Source organism: Cygnus olor, chromosome 21, assembly GCF_009769625.2.
Source record: "Cygnus olor isolate bCygOlo1 chromosome 21, bCygOlo1.pri.v2, whole genome shotgun sequence".
Lineage (NCBI taxonomy): Eukaryota > Metazoa > Chordata > Aves > Anseriformes > Anatidae > Cygnus > Cygnus olor.
Window position 1 is genome coordinate 6,287,097 of NC_049189.1, and position 19,053 is coordinate 6,306,149.

Here is a 19,053-nt window from a genome sequence, read left to right on the forward strand (position 1 = left end):
CAGAGCAGCCAGAGATGGGATTTGCAGGAGCTGGAGGGGAAAGCTCAGCTCCGAATGCTGTGCAGAGGTATTTGCTGCAGATGCTTCAAAAAAATTAAAAAAAATAATAATTCAAGAAAAAAATCTATTATTTACATTGTCTATTAATGCTAATCAGTGCTCAAAGCATAAAGGATGTAGGATCCGGCAGTGTCATGGAAGTTTAATGCTATCAACTAAAATATAATTAACAGCCAATTATTTCGGTGTGAATGGTAGTTTTCATCAATTAGTCTGGGAAACGTTTAAATTGCATTAATTTCACAAGCTGCCCGTTTGTGGCAGCTCTGAAAGCTGCGGGCTGGAGGAGGGGAGCTCTTGCTGGTAATTGCAGCACCCCGTTACAAGGAGGGACAAAACCACCCCAAAAAATAAAAAGGGCTTAAAGCAAACGAAGGAGGAGGAGAAAAATGAATGAAAAGGCAGAGGAAAGTGCGTTGCGGCAGCTTTTTGCTCGGGGCGTTTTGCAAGGGGTAGGATTCGTGCGTGGGGGCTGCCGCCGCCCCAAATCCACTTTGCAGATGCTGCGGGGACGTGAGCATCGCTGCGAGCCCCCCCCCCCAAAACCCGAGCACCTTTGGGTTGAATATGAGCAGGTTTGGGTTAAAAGAGCAACGCAAGCCACATCGGCTTCGCGCTAGCAGCGGCGGGGCTGGGGCTGGAGCCGTGGATATTTTTTTTTGTGGCCATTTTTGCACAATTCCAAAATCCCTGCAGGGGTGTAGGGGCTGAGTCGAGGTTCCCAAAGAATTGGCCTTATTTTTCCCGTTATTGGGACTTTCCCAAGGAGATTGCTCAGCACTGCCGGGAAGCGGCACCATTTGGGGCCCGGGGTGTTGCTTTAGGTGCTGAGGCCTGGCCCAGCACCGTGCTGGTCCTGCTTTTGTCCTGTTCCAACCCCGAGCTGCAGCGTCCCTCTCACATCTGGTCACTCTCTTAATGCACTCTATATTTTTTTCCTTAAGCATTTTCTTAAGGAGACTTGATGAGAGGAGGGCATGCCGTAGTCCACACTACCTACATGAAACTCTGGCTTGTTTCACCCCAAGAAAAACCTTCAAAAACCTTTCTGGGATCAGCATGGCGGGTTATTGCCTTTAAGCCTGTCTCTGGCTTCAGCAGCAGAGGCAGCGCCAGGAGGCAGGGAGGAGGATGAGACTTCTCCAGGGGTTGAAGCAGCTCCTGGCGTGTCTGGTGCTGTTTGAGCAGAGCGAGATGCCAGGATTTTGCCCCTCAAACCTTGGATTTTTGGGCTGTGCTTTTCTCTGTGGATGTATACGGATAATACAGAGCCGGTGTCTTTGGTGAAACATCCTCACCGCGGTTCAGGCTCGTTCTCTCAAGCCGATCTGACTGTGCAGCTCTGTAGAAAAATCACCTCTTTAACATTAAAATATAGTTTTTAAAGTTTTCAGAAAGTTAGAAAATAGATAAAATAGTTTCCAGGTAAAATTAAAAAGCAAGGGAAGTTAGGCTGCTTGCACGAGACCAGCAGCTCAGTGAAGCCCGCGTGTGCTTCACAGGTTCGGTCTCGCGTATTTGTTGCGTTCATTGGACCTGCAGCTGGTTGTGGGCCTTCATTTTAATTTCTGCAGAAGTTTTCACCTCTGTCTGTGGGGCTGTGGTTGCTGTGGTCGGCGTGAGGATGTGGTGGGCACCAAAGCGACCTGAGCTGGGAATTAAGGCGCAGGGGGGTCCCGAGGTGGCTGCGTTGCACTCCCTGCCCTGCCCTGCGCTCCCTGCTCTGCGGTTAATCATTTGCCAGGGAACTGCCAACCGTGGCTCTCGGGGCAAGAAAAAAGCCAAACTGAAGGTGAAAATGAGTCGGGGTGGGGGGGGAAAAGGAATTAAAGGCGATCCATGGGTTTGTGGGGTTGCACGAGCGAGCCTCATGCCCAGGGCAGCAAGGCTGCAGGGTCGGTCGTGCAAGCAAAATGAGATTTCGGGGGGATTTGGGGGAGGTGAGCGGCTTGCTGCAGATCCTCGCCAGCACCCACGTGCGTCCCGCTCCCGTGTCCTGTCCCCTCGGTGCCTGTCCTCACCCGCCGATGTGCAACGAAGGCGCTCGGTGGCACGGTCTCAGAAATGCGCCCCCAGAGCACTCCCTGCGCGCCCCCAGTCTGGGCCCTGCCCCTTGCGTTTCCCCCGGTTTCCTGCACGCTGGAGGCCAAAAATCGGGATTTCTCCAGCCCCTTGGGAAACGGGAACATGGGCAGAGCTGAGCCAAGCTCCTCGGACGCGTATTTATTCAACCTTTTTGCAAGGATTTCAAGAAAGCACTTTGGACTTTAATGAAATCCCCAGCCCGGAGCTCGAATGTTCCTCGTTAGTGACTTTATTGCTAAATAATTTACAGAACGAGGCCTTGCCAGTTTTCATAAGGGAAGCATTTCAAGTATGCAAACCAGATTTTATGCCTTTCCAGAGCAGCTGCTGGCTTGGGCACCGAAGGGACCCGGGCACCACGTTGGGGTGCAGCAGTCCCGGGGGCTTGCCCCAGCCCTGGCCCTGGGCAATTTGGGTTTTTCCTCCAGTTTTTCTTCCACCTTTTGGGAGGGTGGGAAGCAGCCACGCAGGTAGGGGTCACTTAGTCCATTTCTTCTAGAAATAAACTAAAAAAAAAAAAAACACAAAAAAACCCGATATTTTGTGCCTGGGCTGGCTGAGAGGTGGCAGGGAAGGGACCAAAACACAGCTGAGTGGAGAGAGAATATCGATTTATTTTTTTTAGATTGATACATATTTTTATATTTATATATAATATTTATAATCTTTTTTTTTTTTTCCCAGGAACTGTAACATGCATGCTGGGGTTTCTTTTTAGCACAGGCTTTGGGCTGCAGTCTGCTGCCACGGTTTGGGGAGCCGCGGTGCAGTTATTCGGAAGCACCGTCCCCGAGCATGCTGCTGTCCAGGGGGAAAACTGGCAGAAATCGCCATTTACGCTATTGCTGGTGGTTGGTTCACCCAGGGGAGGTTTTTTGCTTATGTGGAAGGACAAATCAAGTTAATTTTCTTTTTCAAAGAAGGCAATTGAGCAACAGGAAGTGGAAAAGCACAGGCAGGCTGCTCGTGTGCTCGCGCGAATGGGTTTGAGTGGCAACATCTGGCTCGAATGGGCCAGGGAGAAGATGGGAAGGGGAAAAGAGGGCTGTGGGTACAGCGTGGAAATGAGGGAAAAGCACCCGAGGATGGCACCCGGTCGTTCCCGAACGTGGGCTGGGACCTGCCGAGATGCTCGCAAAAGCAGCTGCTTTGCTGGGCAAATTGGGAAAAATGGGAAATCTGGGAAATTGGCGGTGTGGAAGCATCGCCTTCCCCTTCCCAGCCCCGCAGCAGGTGTTGGGTTTTCCTAAATGCATCCCGAGCACAGGGCAATGCTGCAGAGCTCCTTGGCCACGCAAGCACCCGTCCCTGTGAGACAGCAGCTCCAGTGGCTCCTCCTCCTGTGGTTTGAACATTTTGGTGCACCTCGGGAATTATTTGGATTTCAGATTTTTCAGGCGGTTTGGATGAGGAGAAGTTTCTTGATTTTTGTTATTACTTATCGTTGCTTGGACGGTTGGACTGATGATCTCGGGGGTCTTTTCCAACCTAAATGATCCTCTGACCTCTTACTAATTATGTTATTTACCACTCTGCACTGCTGTTTATTGCTACGTAGTGTGACTTGTTGCTGTTACCCGTGGCTGGGTCCTGAGCAGGCGGCACTGACATGCCGGCGTTGTTTTCCCTCTCCCCCAGCGCTGCTGCGAGAAGAGGTGGCCCAGCTGCAGGAGGAGGTCCACCTGCTCCGGCAAATGAAGGAGATGCTGTCGAAAGACCTGGAGGAGACGCACGGCACCAAGTCCCCCGAGGTGCTCTCGGCCACCGAGCTCAAGGTGCAGCTGGCACAGAAGGAGCAGGAGCTGGCGCGCGCCAAGGAGGCTCTGCAGGGTAAGGGCTGTCCCGGCGGGGCTTTTTTCCAGACTTCCCGGAACCCCAGAGCATCACCGCAAGTTAGTTAATGAGGAAAGGACAAGGCATCCCTCGTATTTGGGTGAGGTGGTGCAAGGGGGGGTGTTGGATACGAGGGATGCTCCCCGAGCATCCTCGCGCTGCCCTGCCGAGGTTGGGGAATCGGGAGCACGCAGTGCTCGTGGCATTGCAAAGCTCTGCTGCTAAACAGAGAGGAAAACGGAGCCGAAACGCAGCTGGAAAATGTTGCGGGACGGGCTTGGTTCGGATTGGAGCTCCTTGGACCCTTTAGGAGGGGAGCAGCAGGGCTCCAGGCGATGCATGCGTGCTTCGTGCGTCCTCCCGCGGGGAGAGCTCGCTGCACACCCCGGTGATGGGTTGTGCAGGGCAAAACCTCATGGCATAGGTTTTCCTCCCCATAAAACCTCTTCCTGCTGAATAAACTGGAAAGAAGTACAGCAGGGTGATGTACCCAGGGTGGGTGCACTGCATGGGGCTGGGTTTGGGTGTGGGATTTGGGATTTGGGGGGGCAGGAATCACCCCGATCCATCTGCCTTTTTGTGTTGTTGCTCTTTGGGGATGTGCAAATTAATGAGAATTGGCCCTTTTTTGAATTTTCTGCCATGTTATGGGGCTTGCAGATGTTTCTTGTAAGCTGTTTTTTCCACAGTCCATGCAAAATCGGGTGTCAGGGCAGAGAAATCTGAAGGATTGATAGTTTTGCACAAAAAAATAAAAATGCAAAGTGCTGCCGGGTGTGCGTGAGCAAGGAGCTTTCCCCCACTCCACTGGCTCAGTCTCCAGCAGCAGGAAATGCTCTGGGTTTAGAACACCACACTTGGGGAAAAAAATCTTTATTAGAGAAGCCTCGGTCCAGGCAGAAGTGCTGATAAATGCAAAAATATGCAAAAGCAGGATGGATTTAAGACTATTTGAAAAAAAAAAAAAAAGTCATTTAAGAAGGTTATACACACTTCTGCAGAGGACAGTGCAGAAAAAAAGTGAGATTGGCTTGAGAATCAGGAGTGTTTAAGGAATATTTGTATATTTTTTTATTGGTCTTTTACTGGCCTGCTGGGATTTCTTTTCCAGGACTTTCCTGGAGTTGTGATGGATAGGATGGGGGGGGCTCGGTGGTGGAACAAGAAGTGGTGTTAAACCACTGCTGCTTCCCTCCCCTCCCGCGCTGGAAAGCTTCCCCCTCACTTGGAGAAGCCACCAGTGCTGGATCTATCCCCACGAGCTGGGCAGAAACTTCTTTTCCTTCCCATGGAGAGAAACGCGGCGAGAAATGGAAGGGAAAAAAGGGCAGAAACCGTGAAAAAACACATCCGCCGGCGTTGCCAACTGGGGAACCGATGGTTGCAGGTTCAGGAGCTGCTGCAAACCTGGCCGGGCTTCTCCATGGCTCAGGATCCAGGCGGAGGCCAGGCCTCTGGGGCCGCAGCATCCTCCCGGGCGGCCGCGTCGCTAGCGGGGAAGCGCTGGGGAAGCGATAGGGAAATCCGTGCCGGTGGCTGGCGACGCGCCGGGAAGTGCCGGGCAGGCGGCAGGAGGGAAGGGGAGGCTCCAGCCTCTGCGGCAGCCCCTGCAGCGCCCCGGCGTCTCCGCAAGGGTTTGGTTTCGCCGTGGAGAGGACTGGATGAAGCCGCCTTGGTGCTGAAACGCGTCCCCCCCACCACCGAGCCCTTCCTGCGGGGAGCAGATCTATATTTATAGCGCCCCGGCGCAGGACGGGTTGGATCTGACGTGGCACAGGATGTGCTGGAGCAGCTCGGACCGGGGTTTTGTTTTATTGCTCCTTCCTCTGGGCTAATTCCATCGCTTGCACCTTTTTTTTCTCTCTAATGTCCAAAATGAAATCCTCTTGTGCTTCGTCACGTCCTCCTCTCCTCCTCCGGGAGCGTGAACCAGCACAAATCCGGCACAACGTCCCCTCCACGGGGGGTTCGCAGCCTGGTGGCCTCCATCCCCTGCCGGTGGCTCCGAGCTCTGTCCCCCGGTGGCACAGAGCTGCTGCAAAACCCTTCCGTGTGCTCCTTTGGGGAGGTAGCAAAGAAATGGGAGACGGGGCACCCGGAGGTGCTGCGAGCCCGAATTTCATTCCGGAGCGAGGGGCGGCGCTGCCAGCCCTGTGCGGGGTTGCCTGATTTTATGGCTTGGTCACGGTGACAACATTGAATTTCATGGTCGGGATGGGGAAACAGGAGAAATTAAGTGAAAGTTAACGTGACGGGACGGTGTTGCTTGTCCCTCCTGTGCAGAGCTGGCCATTTTTTCCTCCGTTACCACGTTCCCGAGGTACCAAACCCAAATTACCATCCGAAGGCTCTCCAAGCGAACCTGGGCTAGGTGGTGCCATGGCTCGTCATCTCTTCACCCAAGATTAGAATTTTAATGTTGAAAGGGAAGACACTAGTTATTAAAAACCATCGTTTTTGGAGGGGAAATGTCTCTTTTTAGCACCCGTTGGCTAATTTCCATCCCAAAGAGGCCAGAAAGTGGCCCAGGGGTGGCGGCACCGTTGCGGCCGCGGCAATTTTGGCCGTGCCGTGCCGTGCAGGTTGGGCATCGGAGGGACGAGCTACGGGCACCAAGCTGCACTCAGAGGGTGACGGGGGTGGCATTTTCGGTTGGATGGGCTCTGTCCGAAAATGCGATGCCTGCACGGACAGGGGACGTGCTGTGAGAGCCCGACCGATCCCCCTGGGGCCGCCCTGCATAATTACCGGGGCTCGTTTGCCGAGGAGGTACGGAGCTGCTGGCAGCCCGGCTCGCTTTTGCATAACTTTCTATTTTTCTTCTGCCTCTTTGGATTAATTTCCTATCAGACGGGTTGGGAATGAAGTTCTCAAACGCCCGATAAATCTTTTTTTAAGCTTAGGAGCTCATTGGCTCTGGAGGAGGGCGAGTAGTGCTAATGTGAGTGGAAAATAAGAGAGTTTATTTTAGCAAATCTCTCAAATACGAACTGAAACGGATGTGGAACTCTCCTTGGGCCCACTCGCTGTGCCGGTGCAGCTTGGCTGACCCCAGCAGAGAGGTGTTCGACCAGAAACCTTTTCCACCTCTTTTTCCCCATTGCTTTTGGAGGGGCAGGGCAGGAGCAGCAGGACACCCACGGCGAGCATCCACGGGGCTTCAGGTTAGCTCTGCTCAGCGGATATCAGACCTTGAGAGACCGAGTACTTGTCTCCTCATAATACTTCTGAATGTTTTTTTTTTGTAGTTTTCTTGGTTTTGCTGGTGGTGGTGCAGGAGTGGAAGAGTTTCCCATAAATCTTTAAGGACTCTGAATGCTTCCACTAATGGAAGCAGGCTGTGTGCTGTGGGGTACCGGCTCTTTAATTAAGTTTGGTGGGAGCCTTTTGTCACCTTCAGCTTCAGAGAGTGCAAATCTGAATTCAGCTTTTCTAAGAGCCTCTCGTTTTCCTTGAGAAAATGAAATATGTACGGATGTGTGTGGCGGGGTGGTGAAGGGCTCGAAACCGGAGGGGTTCGGTCTGCGGGCGTCTCGCCAGCCCCTTCTCTCGCCTGCCTGGTTTTGGGGGAACTTCCCCTTCCTGTGAAGTTTTGAGCCCTCAAATATTTGAGCGAAGCTGCTCGGAGGAATTCTCTTAGGCTGGAGGGGGATGCTGGAGGGAATTCTCCTGCCTGGGGAAGAAGCCAGCCCTGCTCTGGGGAGTCTTCATATTTTTCTCGTAGCGAACAGCCTCGTGCCACGCCGAGGAACCACGAACAGTTGTGCTGACGGGGAAACCAGCCCGGCAAAGGGGCTGCTCCGTGTCTGGCAGCACCGTGAAACACAGCCCCATGGACGGGGGGACCCAGGGGGACGTGGGGACATAGGGAGGACACGGCGCAGCTTGGAGAGAAGAGGTGGCTCCTGCTGAAGCCCGGATTTGGGAAGGTGCAGCGTCCCCAGCTCCGGCTGCATTTGGGAAGAAATGGATGGTGTAGAGCCAGCTAGCATCCCGAGATGAAGCGGCTAATTACGGGAAGGGGAGGATGCTCTGGGGCAGAACAGGGGTGAAAATGCTGCTCGTGGGGTCAGGTAAATCAAGAAAAACCCGCGCATGGGGATGGGGCTGCAGTGCGATTGCAGCAGCCTTGGCTGCTGGCAAACAAGGGGAAGCAGCACCTCCTTACAAAGGCGTCCGGAAGGGATTTTGCTGGCATTTCACGTGTGCCTGTGCAGCCTCTGGCAGGTTTTCGGGTGGCTTCTGTGTTTGTTTGGGTTCAGATTTTTTTTCTACAAAGGGACACCTTGCGGAGTTCGCCTGCTTGTGAAGCAGCGAGGGCGATGACCGCTGCAGGGTCAAAGGGTGTTTAATAACTTCCTGCTTTCTCAGGGCCAAAAGGCACGCGGAGCCTTTTTTTTGTTGCTTTTCACTCGGTCTTGCAGCCCGATTGCTCAGCTGCCTGCCGTTGGGGTGGGGAGGGCTGGGTCTGCAGCAGGAACCTGGGTTTCTGCCGTGGTGCCAAGGTGCAGGCTGGAGGCACCGGGCACGATGGGCACCCGCAGCTCCCCCCGAGGCATTTGATGGTTTCCCCTCGTGTTTGCTTGCTCCTCGTAGAAATGTGCCCGGTGAGAGTTTACCCATCAAAATAGACAGAAATGGGGAAAAATCTTAATCCTCGCTGCTAAATTCAGCCGCCTGGGTTTATTTAGCCAGGAAAAGTGTTTTTCTGGGCTAAACCCTGACACTGCAGCACCGGTTTTGCTCCCAAATCTCTTTTTTTCATGGGTGCCCCGTGATGCTTTTGGGGCATGGTTTGGAGCACGTGCTACAAGGACGGAGCACCAAAATAATCACAGCCACAGCAGTTTTTAAGCACTTTGGGAAGCGGTTCTCAAGCAGAGCTGGAGTTTACTGCTGTCCTCAGGCTCCTAAATGTTGCAACGTCAGACCTGGGCATTAGCATGAATTTACCGTGGCTGCAAAGCTGGCGATGAGCACCGCTGCTCAAAATGACTCCGTTTTGGGGGTCAGAGGAGATGGTAGGGGCAGAGTGTGAAGGATTCGCTCTGCTCGGCACATCCCATGCAGAGCAGGCTGCCAGGGATGGACCCACCACCAGTCCTCGGGTTGCACGGTGTCCTCCAAAAATCTCTGCTTTGGGAGCTTTGGGTCTTGCTGCTGCTGGGTGTGAAGCCCCGAGCAGGCAGCACTGCTCCCCGTGCTGGTTTTTGGTGGGGCGGGGGGTCCCCTGAGACGTGGGGAGGGAGCTGGGGGCTTCGCTGCTGGGTCCTTGTGAAACGAAGGTGCTGGAGGGGGAGCCCGGTGCCTGTTTTAACCCCAGTGCTCTCTCCCCCCAGCCATGAAAGCTGACCGCAAGCGCTTGAAAGCCGAGAAGACGGACCTGGTGAGCCAGATGCAGCAGCTCTACGCCACGCTGGAGAGCCGCGAGGAGCAGCTCCGCGACTTCATCCGCAACTACGAGCAGCACCGGAAAGTGAGGCTGGGCGCTGGCGTGAGGCCTTCGGGTTTTCTTTTATTGCACTGGGGGAAAAAAGCAGCAAAATGGGGCTTAACCCCTTGCAAACGGCGAGCAACTCCCCTGCTGCAGTTCAGACCCTGCAGCAGGGGAATGGTGAAGAAAGGGAGGAGGATTTATCACTTAGCAATGATAAACGAATCAGGCCAGAGATTGTAATTAGCTGAGCTGGTTTTCAAAGCTCAGGTGGGGCTTTTTTGGGGAGGGTTTTGCTTTTATCCAGTCTTTTTTTGCTGGCTGAAACCCTAAGGTAGCTCGTTTCCGAGGACATGCTTTACGTGGGGCCCATAAGGTTAGGAGCTTGTCAACCGCACAAACCATAGCATGTTGCTTGATTATAAATAGCATTTTTCTGGATGTTTTATGGACAGAAAGCCGGGGGGTGTAGGCACAGTTTCCTGTTGTGCTCATGGTTTGCCTGCGTGGAGCCGTCCACCAGTGCGAGCGAGCGTGGGAAACCAGCTCAGGCGGCTATTCTGGGCTTTTTTCCATGCAAGGGGAGAAATTTGCTATTTTTGAAGGCTGGTGCTTAAGGAGCAGCACTTGCAGCCAGCTTGGGGTAGGCCGGGGAGAGCCTGAGGGACATTTTTCCCCTTCTATAAGAAATCCCTTGCAATTTCCAACGCGAAGGGGCACTGCAGGAGAAGCAAGTAGTTGGGTCGAGGTGCTGGCGTAAGTCTTCAGCTTTCGGGCACAGTGCAGGCACCCTGTTTTGGGGAGCGGGCATCTCATTTCGGGGCACGGGGTTGCCAGTGCCTGTGGGGGAGAGCTGGGGGGTGTCTTTTGGCCGTTCCCCCCATCCCGACGGCTTCCCCGGCTCGCTGTAGGAGAGCGAGGATGCAGTGAAAGCCCTGGCGAAGGAGAAAGACCTGCTGGAGAGGGAGAAGTGGGAGCTGCGGCGGCAAGCCAAGGAGGCGACGGACCACGCCAGCGCCCTGCGCTCCCAGCTCGACCTGAAAGACAACCGCATGAAGGAGCTGGAGGCCGAGCTGGCCATGGTGAGCTCAGCCCCTGCTCCCACATCACCCGCCCATGCCCTGGCGTGGCCGCGGGCTCGAGCTGCAGAAGCATCCGAGCGGCCGAGGGTCAGCCCTGTGCACTGCTGCGGGCTCTCAGCTCAGCAGCTCGAGGGCTTGGAGACCCCGGGGAGTTTTGATGAGGTTCCGTGTTCGTTGCAGTATTGCACTGGGGTGTTTGCAGCAGTGCTGCTGCGCTGCGTTTGAGCCGCGATGCTGCATCGAAGCTTTTGTTGCAGTATCACAGGGGGTGTATTATATACCACCGTGAGTATCGGGGATAAATGTTGGCCCCAGCGCCGTGACACCTGCACATAGCATTGACTACGATCACTGTGTTGTGGCAATACTAGCAGGAAAAGAAAAAACATGGATGGAAAAGAGCTGGGTGTCCTTGCTGCAGGGATTTGGCCGTTCACCTGCAAAGGGCAGGGTGGGTTTTGCGCCACGCGTTGCTGCTGCTCCTGCAGCTCCAGGAGACGTCTCTATTTTTCTGCCCCCCCCTGCCGTGTCCTCCCCAGGCCAAGCAGTCCCTGGCCACGCTGACCAAGGACGTCCCCAAGCGCCACTCCTTGGCCATGCCGGGCGAGACGGTGCTGAACGGCAACCAGGAGTGGGTGCTGCAGGCCGACCTGCCGCTGACGGCCGCCATCCGGCAGAGCCAGCAGACCCTCTACCACTCGCACCCCCAGCACTCGGCCGACCGGCAAGGTGAGACCCCGAGACCTGGGCACTCAAATCCTGGGGGGGGGGTCCTGGGGTGAAATCCGCAGCGGGAGCTGCTGAGCTTGCTGAGCCCTGCACGGCCGTGGCTGCCTTGGTTAGGGTGGAAATCTGCTCGCCAGATGAGTATTGTCAGTCGCATCCAAAGTTTGGCAGAGCGGGCTGGGTCTTGCATGGTTGGTACTTGGGTTTTGCAGAGGTTTAGGGTTTTGCACAGGTTTAGGGTTTTGCACAGGTTTAGGGTTTTGCACAGGTTTGGGTTTTACACAGCACGCCGGGGTTTTGCATGGGGGATGCTGGGGTTTTGAGTAGCGTCTGGGTTTTTGCATGCAGGGTACCTGGGTTTTGCACGGGTTTAAGTTTCGTACAGCAGGTTGGGGTTTTTAGCGGGGCGTGCTGGGGTTTTGAATAGGATCTGGGTTTTTGCACAGGGACTGCTTGGGTTGTGCCTGGGTTTAGGTTTTGCACGGCAAGCTGGGGTTTTGCTGGGGTGGTGCTGGGGTTTTGAATGGGATCTGAGCTTTAGCACAGGTGGTGCTGGAGTTTTGCACGGGGGGACAGCGTTCGCGTGAGGTCTCGGCTTTTGCACGGGGAGTTAGAGGTTGCACAGACGCAGGTCTGTGCCTGAGCTCTGCCTCCCTCCTGGGGGGATGCTGCTGACCCCCTGCTGCCTCCCCTGTCTCGCAGCGGTCCGGGTGAGCCCCTGCCACTCCCGGCAGCCGTCCATCATCTCCGACGCGTCGGCGGCAGAAGGGGACCGCTCGTCCACGCCGAGTGACATCAACTCACCCCGGCATCGGACACACTCGCTCTGCAATGTAAGTCTGGGGGGGGCATTGGGGGGGGGTGTCCTTGTGGGGTCCCCGTGCTGCGTTCCCGCTGTTTCAATGCCCTCTGTCCCCTCCTGCTGCAGGGGGACAGCCCCGGACCGGTACAGAAGAACTTGCACAACCCCATTGTACAGGTAGGGCACCAAACCCCCTGTGCCAAAAAACCCCAGAGCCCTTCACTGGGGAGTGGTTGGGGGGGTGCTTGGAGGCAGCAATTTCAGACCGCACGCTTCGGGTTTTAAAAAATAAAAATAAAAAAACCTGTTGGGAATTTTAAGTCTGGGCTGTCCCAGACTGCAATGATTTGTCCCCAAATCCAGCTAAGGTGCTGGCTGTGTTCTGAGCCCAGCACAGCCTCAATTTCAGTAGGGCACAGCCTAGGTCGCATTACGTTATTTATTTTGCCCCCCAAAGCTGGGGTACTCATGCAAGAGATGTAAGCAGAGCCTTGCTGTGGCCATCCCTGTGTAGCAATGATTGCTTTAAAAGCCAAATTCCCGGTAACATGGGGCAAGGGGCAGCAAGATTTCCCCGTGACTTCAGATGCAGCATTTCAGGAACTCTTCTTTGGGTCTGCACCTCGTTATTACTTGGGACCAGCACCGTTCTGGGGATCAGGACTACTCAGCCCGGGCAGGGAGGTGCTGGCACCTCCAAAGCTTGCTTTAAGCCCAAAGAGACTCATATTTGCCACGGGCAGGGGGATCAGCGCCTAACTCAGAAGCAAAACCCCAAAAAGAGCCCAGCTCAGCGCTGCCTTCCCGTAGCTCACCGCCCGTTTCCCCGCGCCCTGTTCCCTTTGCAGTCTCTGGAAGACCTGGAGGACCAAAAACGGAAAAAGAAGAAGGAGAAAATGGGCTTCGGCTCCATCTCGCGGGTGTTTGCCCGGGGCAAGCAGCGCAAGTCCCTCGACCCCGGGCTCTTCGACGGCACGGCCCCCGACTACTACATCGAGGAGGATGCGGACTGGTGACCCCGAGCGCCGCTGTACATCCCCCCCACCCTGCGTGTGCATACCCCTGCTGTCGTGTTGTAATTTCGTTCCCTCCACACCCTTTTATTCCTTTTTTTTTATTATTATTATTTTATTTTTGCATTCCAGTAACTCTTCCTTCTTTGTCCGTCGCTTCGGTTTTTGTCGTTTTGGGATTTTTATTATTTTTTCTTTTTTTTTTGTTCTCCCCTCCTTCTTTTGATGAAACTTGAAACTTGAAGGACTGCTGCGTGTCTGTAAATAACGGGAATCTCGTGCACTTTGTGCTTGTGACGTCTCTTGTCCGAAACCGCTGTTTTCCGGAGCCTCTGGAACCCGCCTTGGAGAGGGGGACCCTGCCGTCTTAAGAGACCTTAAAAAAGAAAGGAAGAAAAAAAAAAAAACAAAAAGCCACCAGAATCACGTTCGCCGTGACGTCCCCCTGGCCAAAATCCGAGGAGGCAGCACCCGGGCTCGTCGTAACGCCTGCCGGTCTGGAATAAGTGTTTTCCCTTTCCTTGTGTTGTTTTAATTTATTTGCACAAACCCAGAGAGGAGCTATTCTAACTAAATTATTGCAGAAATTTTGGGGGGGGTTTTATATTTTTCCATGTTGGTGGGGAGGGCTGGGGGAGGAGGAGGGGGCTCTTTGTACTGTACTGTCCTGGGGCGCTGCCCGCGGGCGGGAGGATGTGGATGGGGACCGGGGACCAGCGCGGTCGGATGGCCGCGAGCATCCTCGTCCCGGCTGCGAGAGCACTTAACGCCTTGGAAAAAAAAACCACAAAAAAAAAAACACAAAAAAAAGCAACCTCAACGTTTTCTGGGAAATAAAGCTTTTCCCTGCTTTGTTTTTCCCAGATTTGGGGTGCTCGCCCTTTGCTGGAACTAAAACTGGGGGGAAGCGGCGCAAGCTCGGAGCCGGGGGCAGGCGGCATCGCGGGGCAGCACTGGTTTTTGGGGCATTATTGTCGCCGGGGCACTGGGTACGGCCGCGGAGCTCACGCTCCGAAATCTGCTCAAAACGCCCCAAAATCACCCTGCCGGCAGCCGTTTCCCCCCCCCAACCACCACTAACACGCGCCGCGCTCTGCTTACGACAAGTACCTTATGCTTTAACGCTTACGATATAATTTGAAGCTCTTAAAAAATGTATGAAGATTATTTAATAACGCTACGATAGTGTATTATTTTTCTTAATGCCGATAACGCACGCCCTGTTTCGAAGGGGGATATTTTGTCTTAAATCCCAGGAGCTGCAGCTGCCCTCGTGCTCTGTATTCCCTCTAACGTGATGATGCGGGGGGGCCGTGGCGGTGCTGGGGGTGGGCCCGGTGGCCTCTGTCTCTGCAGAAAAGCATTTTTTATACATTTGTCTTTTTTGTTGTTGTTTTGTTTGTTTCTTTTCCTTCTCTTTGCATTTTTCTAATTTAAACTCTCAACCAACAAAACAGACGAGCAATCTCCTTGTTATCAAGTAGTTTCCTTTGCATTTCAGCTTTTTTTTTTTTTGTAAATTAGGAATAATTCTAAAAAAAAATAAAAAAATGACTAAGAGGATGATTTATTTAAAAGAGAACTTTGAGAAATAGCATATGGATTATGGGTAACATTAGATTTAACTTTTTCCCCCCGTGAGTGGGGGAGGATCCTTGAAGGCATGGATGCAAATATAAAAAAAAATAAAAAAAATTATAAAAAATCTAAATAAAGCTTATTTTAAAGTATGGAGGAGCTCCCTGTGGTGTAATTCCTTGCTGACCTGCCTGTGCCAGGTGGAGATTGGGGGCTGATATGGGGGGTGGGGGGGGCGAATGGGTCGTGGGAGGGTGGGGGCAGAATTGGTGAGAACTGGGCTGGGGGGGATCCCAGCAGTTTTGGGGTGGGGGTGTCCTGCACCCCGGGGCACCCCAGCGCACCCCAGCCATGATGTCGTCCCCATCTCTCTTTGGATTTGGCCTCGATGCCAAACGGGAGCAAAACGCATTGTCTTATGGTTGTTTTCCGCCCCAAATCTGGAGGGATTTGGGGTCGGGTTGTGCAAATGAAGGGCGAAGTTGGGACCAGGTATTTCCCCATATTCTGCTAGCGTTGGGTGCCTGCTGGCTTTTGGGGCTGGAGGATGGAAAGCATCAGAACGGCAAGAGAACTGCTGGGACATAAAAAAGCTTTTTTGTGGCTTGGTCCCTGGCTTTGGTGGCTTGTGCCAGCTCCCAGCCACAGCCTGAAGGGTGTTTCAAGCAATTGAAAGAAGGGGAAAAAAAAATAAAAAGGCATTCGATGCCAGCTGGCTCTCCAGCTCCGTTAACTAACATGGTAATAGGGCGTTAATGGGAATAAAACCCATTATTGAGGTGTACCTGTGAGGAGATAAGCCTAGTGCAGACTGTGGCCAAGGCTGCCACACATAAAGCTGTTTCCCTCAAATATTTGTTGATGTCCTTAACCTGCAGCACGGCAGTAAGGCCAAAGTCAAGCCACGGCCCTAAAAGCCTGCAGTGCCTGCGGTCAGCGGCAGCGTGCCCACGTCCCTGTTGCTCCCAGGATTTTGGGGGTCTGGGGATTTTGGGGGGCTTGTCAGACCAGGAAGCTGACTTGGAAAATGTGACCTAAAGGGTAAGGCTGTGCTGGAAAAACCCAAACCTGCGTTTTCCCTGCTTTGGGGAGGACAGGCGCTGAGGGCTGCGGGAGGCTTTCTTTCCCTGCTGCATTTTGCTGCAGCCTCACCGCGTTCCTGCTGCGCTGCTGCCATCGTGTGAGCAGCCCCGAGCTGCAGCCCAGCGCCCTGCCGCCGCGTCCCTGCGTCGTGGGAGCCACGCACCAAATCCCCACCAAAATCCGGCCGTGGCCCCTCGCTGCCCTACACCCCGGGGCTTGAAAAGGCCGAAAATCAGAAATCCCCTGAGGACGCAGGACATCGCCAGGCACCGCTGCTTTATAGGGGTGTGTGAGCCAGCAATGCTGGTGCCGTTTCTGCCTGGTGCCGTGAACTCAGGCTGTGTTTGCCCAGCTCTGTGCAGAGCTGTAGATAAGAAGCAGGTCAGAGAGTTTCCAGCCAGGACGCGGAGGTGAGAGCTGGGCAGGTTTCCTGCCCTAGCCCCGGTTCCCTGCAGCTCCACACCTCCCCGTGCCTCGTCCTGTGTGCTGAAGGGCACAAGCTGCTGCAAGCAGCAAGGAGCAGAGGCAGTTTTTGGGATGGTCACGGGCTGTGGGTGATGGGGACACTGCTGGTGGCAACTCCCCAGGTGCTGCCTCTGAGGCTGCTGGGGTTTATTTAGGCTCTCTGATGCAGGAACATGTCTGAATTTGTAAACTTTTGCTCTGCTTTTAGCACCGCAGCGCTTCTCTCCCAGCCTCGCTGTGCTCTGGGTGTCATCTTTCTGAGGCGCTCATAAAGCAACTCCCTTCCCCAGCCAGGACTCACAAGCCCAGAGAAAAATAAAGTTATTCGCCCCCCTGCAGTGCGTGGCAGCAGCAGCAAGGGAAGGCTTCTCCCTGCGGAGAGGGACTGGGATCGGCGGCAGGTCGGTGCCTTTATTTTCTTTTCCACCTTCCAGGCTTGTGCGTGCTTGAAGCAGAAGGTGCCCTCACGCGGCGGATGGACCGGTCGGACCTGCAGCGTGTCCCCAGGATCCAGCAGCAGCCCCAGGGATCCCCTGGGCACCAAAGTGCTGGAGGGACGGGGGGAGCGGAGCCGGTTCCTCTGCTCCCCAGGACGATGCAACCTGCAGATGCCCAGGTTCAGCACCTGCGCTCTCCCATCATTCCTGCAGCAGCAGGAGGGTGTGGAAATGTCTCGTTTTCCCAGCTCAGGGCTGCTGCTTTTCCTTCCTTTTGAACACGCAAAGCAGGAGCCCAGCCTGCAGCCTCGGCTCTCCCCCCCGGTCCTGTCTCTGCGCTCCCTGGCCCTTCAGCTGCTCCAAATTCAGAGGACTTTACCCATTTTGGTGACTGCAAACTCAGGCTTTCAGCAAGCCCTGCTGCGTGCAGAGCTGCCAACAGCAGCAGCGTCGTAGAAACAAAGCGTGGCCTTAGCAGGTGCTCCCGACATCGGGGCACAGAAGGCAGGGCATAGAGAAGGGAAATACCAGTATGGACCAGTGCTTGGTGCTGGGAGCTCTGTAGGGCATGTGCCAGGATTCACCTGCCCAGCTGGAAGCAGCCGGCGGCCCTCTCTTCTTCAAGGGGGCAACGGCCCCATTAATGGAAGGGGCTGCAGAGGGATTTTTAGGACTGGAGAGCTGGAGGGAGGAAGCCGAGCATTGCCCTCAGCCCCAGGAGCTGCCCTTGGGGTAACCGGGATCGCGGTTGGGCTCGGAGCAGAGCCCCCCAACTGTGGGCATGGCAGGGGCCACCACAGGCGGCTCTGGCGGAGCTCCATGGCTGGATCCTAATGGAAAGGTTTCCTGCAGCCCGTGATGCTGCCAGGCTCTGGCCTGGGCTTTGCAGGGGTGCAAAGCAGCATCCCCTAAGCAGAAAGAGGCAGGGGAATCCAGTGCTGGTATTTCAGGGGGTGGGAACCGGCTTTGCAGGAGCCTGCACTTTAAATCCCCCTGTAACGACGCCCTTGTCCTGCTGCCACGAAAAAGTCCATTTCTGGCCCCTGTTCAGCTTTGCGGAGAGGGCGAGCAAGAGCACAAGGAGCCCATTTAGGACTCTGCCATCTCCGGTTGCACTCCCCGGGGACCCACTGCAGGATGGCAGGATTTAACCCAGCAGCCGGCGGTGCTCGGGGGCCGACGTGGCGATGGAGCGGTGCTCGGTGACCCCGTGCCGTGGAAGCACCGCTCCCTGCGCAGGATCAGTGGCAGCAGTGCCAACGGGTAAAGTTCATTTTTTCTTCACTTTCTCGCAGTTTCCCTGCGGAGAAGACAACTCCCTGCTCGAGCGGCTGGAGTTGCTCTGAGACGGTAGGTTGGTGCGGCTGGGGATACTCGGAGAGGTGGGAATTTGCCTCGCTGGGTGGCCAAGCCCTAAAATGCAAAATGAGCAGTACAAGGGGGGGAAAAAAAAATACACCTGCCCATGTCGTTGCGTGTCGTTGTAGCACGGTTCGGCGGCTCTGATTAGGGCGAGACGCTATCAGGCACGGGGAAGGGCAGCGCTGGCGTGTGCCCTGAGGAGGAGCGGGGTGGGTGAGTCAGTGGAAAATCCCCTGCACGTGGCTGGCGGGGGGGTACAGGGAAATGGGGACGGGGCGAGGGGGTTTCCACAGCTCCCCCAGATCACGCAGCAGGGCTGGTGCATGTGTGGTGGTGAATTGTGGCAGCTCCCGTGTTTGTGAGGACTTCGTGGCTCAGGGATGGGGAAAGCCACGGTGGGTGGGCATAAAGAGCTGCTCTGCCACTTGGGGGGGGGGGGGGGAACACCCTGAGGGGCGTCCCAAATGGAAGTGGGGTGCTTGGTGGTGTGTTGGGAGCGAGACGGGTTTCGGTCATGCCTGTCCCGGGTGCCACGAGGATGGTGGCGGGGTTGGGGGACAGTGGTTGGATGAACCCCAGCTAAGCCCGTGCCAGGCTGAGACCTTTGGGTCCCGGGGGAGCTCTGGTGTGGGTCAGGAAGGTGAAGCCCCCCACGGGGAAGTGCCCTCAAAGCAGGGGGAGAGGGCAGAGGGACAGGGGGGTTGGGGGTGGTCCAGTGGTGGCCGTGGGCACCTCGTCACCCCACACAGCTCGGGGCGACCGTCCTAAGGGAAGGGAAGGGGAAAGGCTGGCCCTCTGGGGGGGTTGAGGGGATGGTGCAAGGCCAAGCCCCGTGCCAACCCCGCCGGTGCTTTTGGGGCTGAGTCCTGCAGGGCGAAACGTGGCGGTGGAACCGTGTCTCACGAGCCCTTTGCTGGAGGACGTCAGTCCTGGGAACTGAGCACTGGCCAGTGGGGTTTCCATTGTTTGTATCACCACAATTCTTCCAAAAATGATTGTCTTGGAGCTTGAGAAAGCTCCAGCAAACCTGCGGCCATCTCCCAAGCGTGGGTTGTGCCGAATCCTTGGGTGGGAAGGGGAGGGTCGCATCCGG

At 55.1% G+C, this 19,053-nt stretch overlaps 1 protein-coding gene across 4 annotated transcripts in view; it reads left to right on the forward strand.

Annotated features, from left to right (window-relative positions):
• Positions 1 to 13,427, forward strand: part of KAZN (kazrin, periplakin interacting protein) — a 185,272-nt gene extending 171,845 nt beyond the window's left edge. For all 4 annotated transcript variants that reach the window (XM_040533273.1, XM_040533277.1, XM_040533274.1 and 1 more), the window contains 7 exons: positions 3,784 to 3,975; positions 9,318 to 9,454; positions 10,324 to 10,494; positions 11,034 to 11,223; positions 11,923 to 12,053; positions 12,149 to 12,199; positions 12,871 to 13,427. In XM_040533273.1, coding sequence (XP_040389207.1) covers positions 3,784 to 3,975; positions 9,318 to 9,454; positions 10,324 to 10,494; positions 11,034 to 11,223; positions 11,923 to 12,053; positions 12,149 to 12,199; positions 12,871 to 13,038 — 1,040 coding nt within the window. In that variant the 3' untranslated portion in view covers positions 13,039 to 13,427. The remainder of the gene's footprint in view (positions 1 to 3,783; positions 3,976 to 9,317; positions 9,455 to 10,323; positions 10,495 to 11,033; positions 11,224 to 11,922; positions 12,054 to 12,148; positions 12,200 to 12,870) is intronic.
• Positions 13,428 to 19,053: the final 5,626 nt, after the last annotated feature.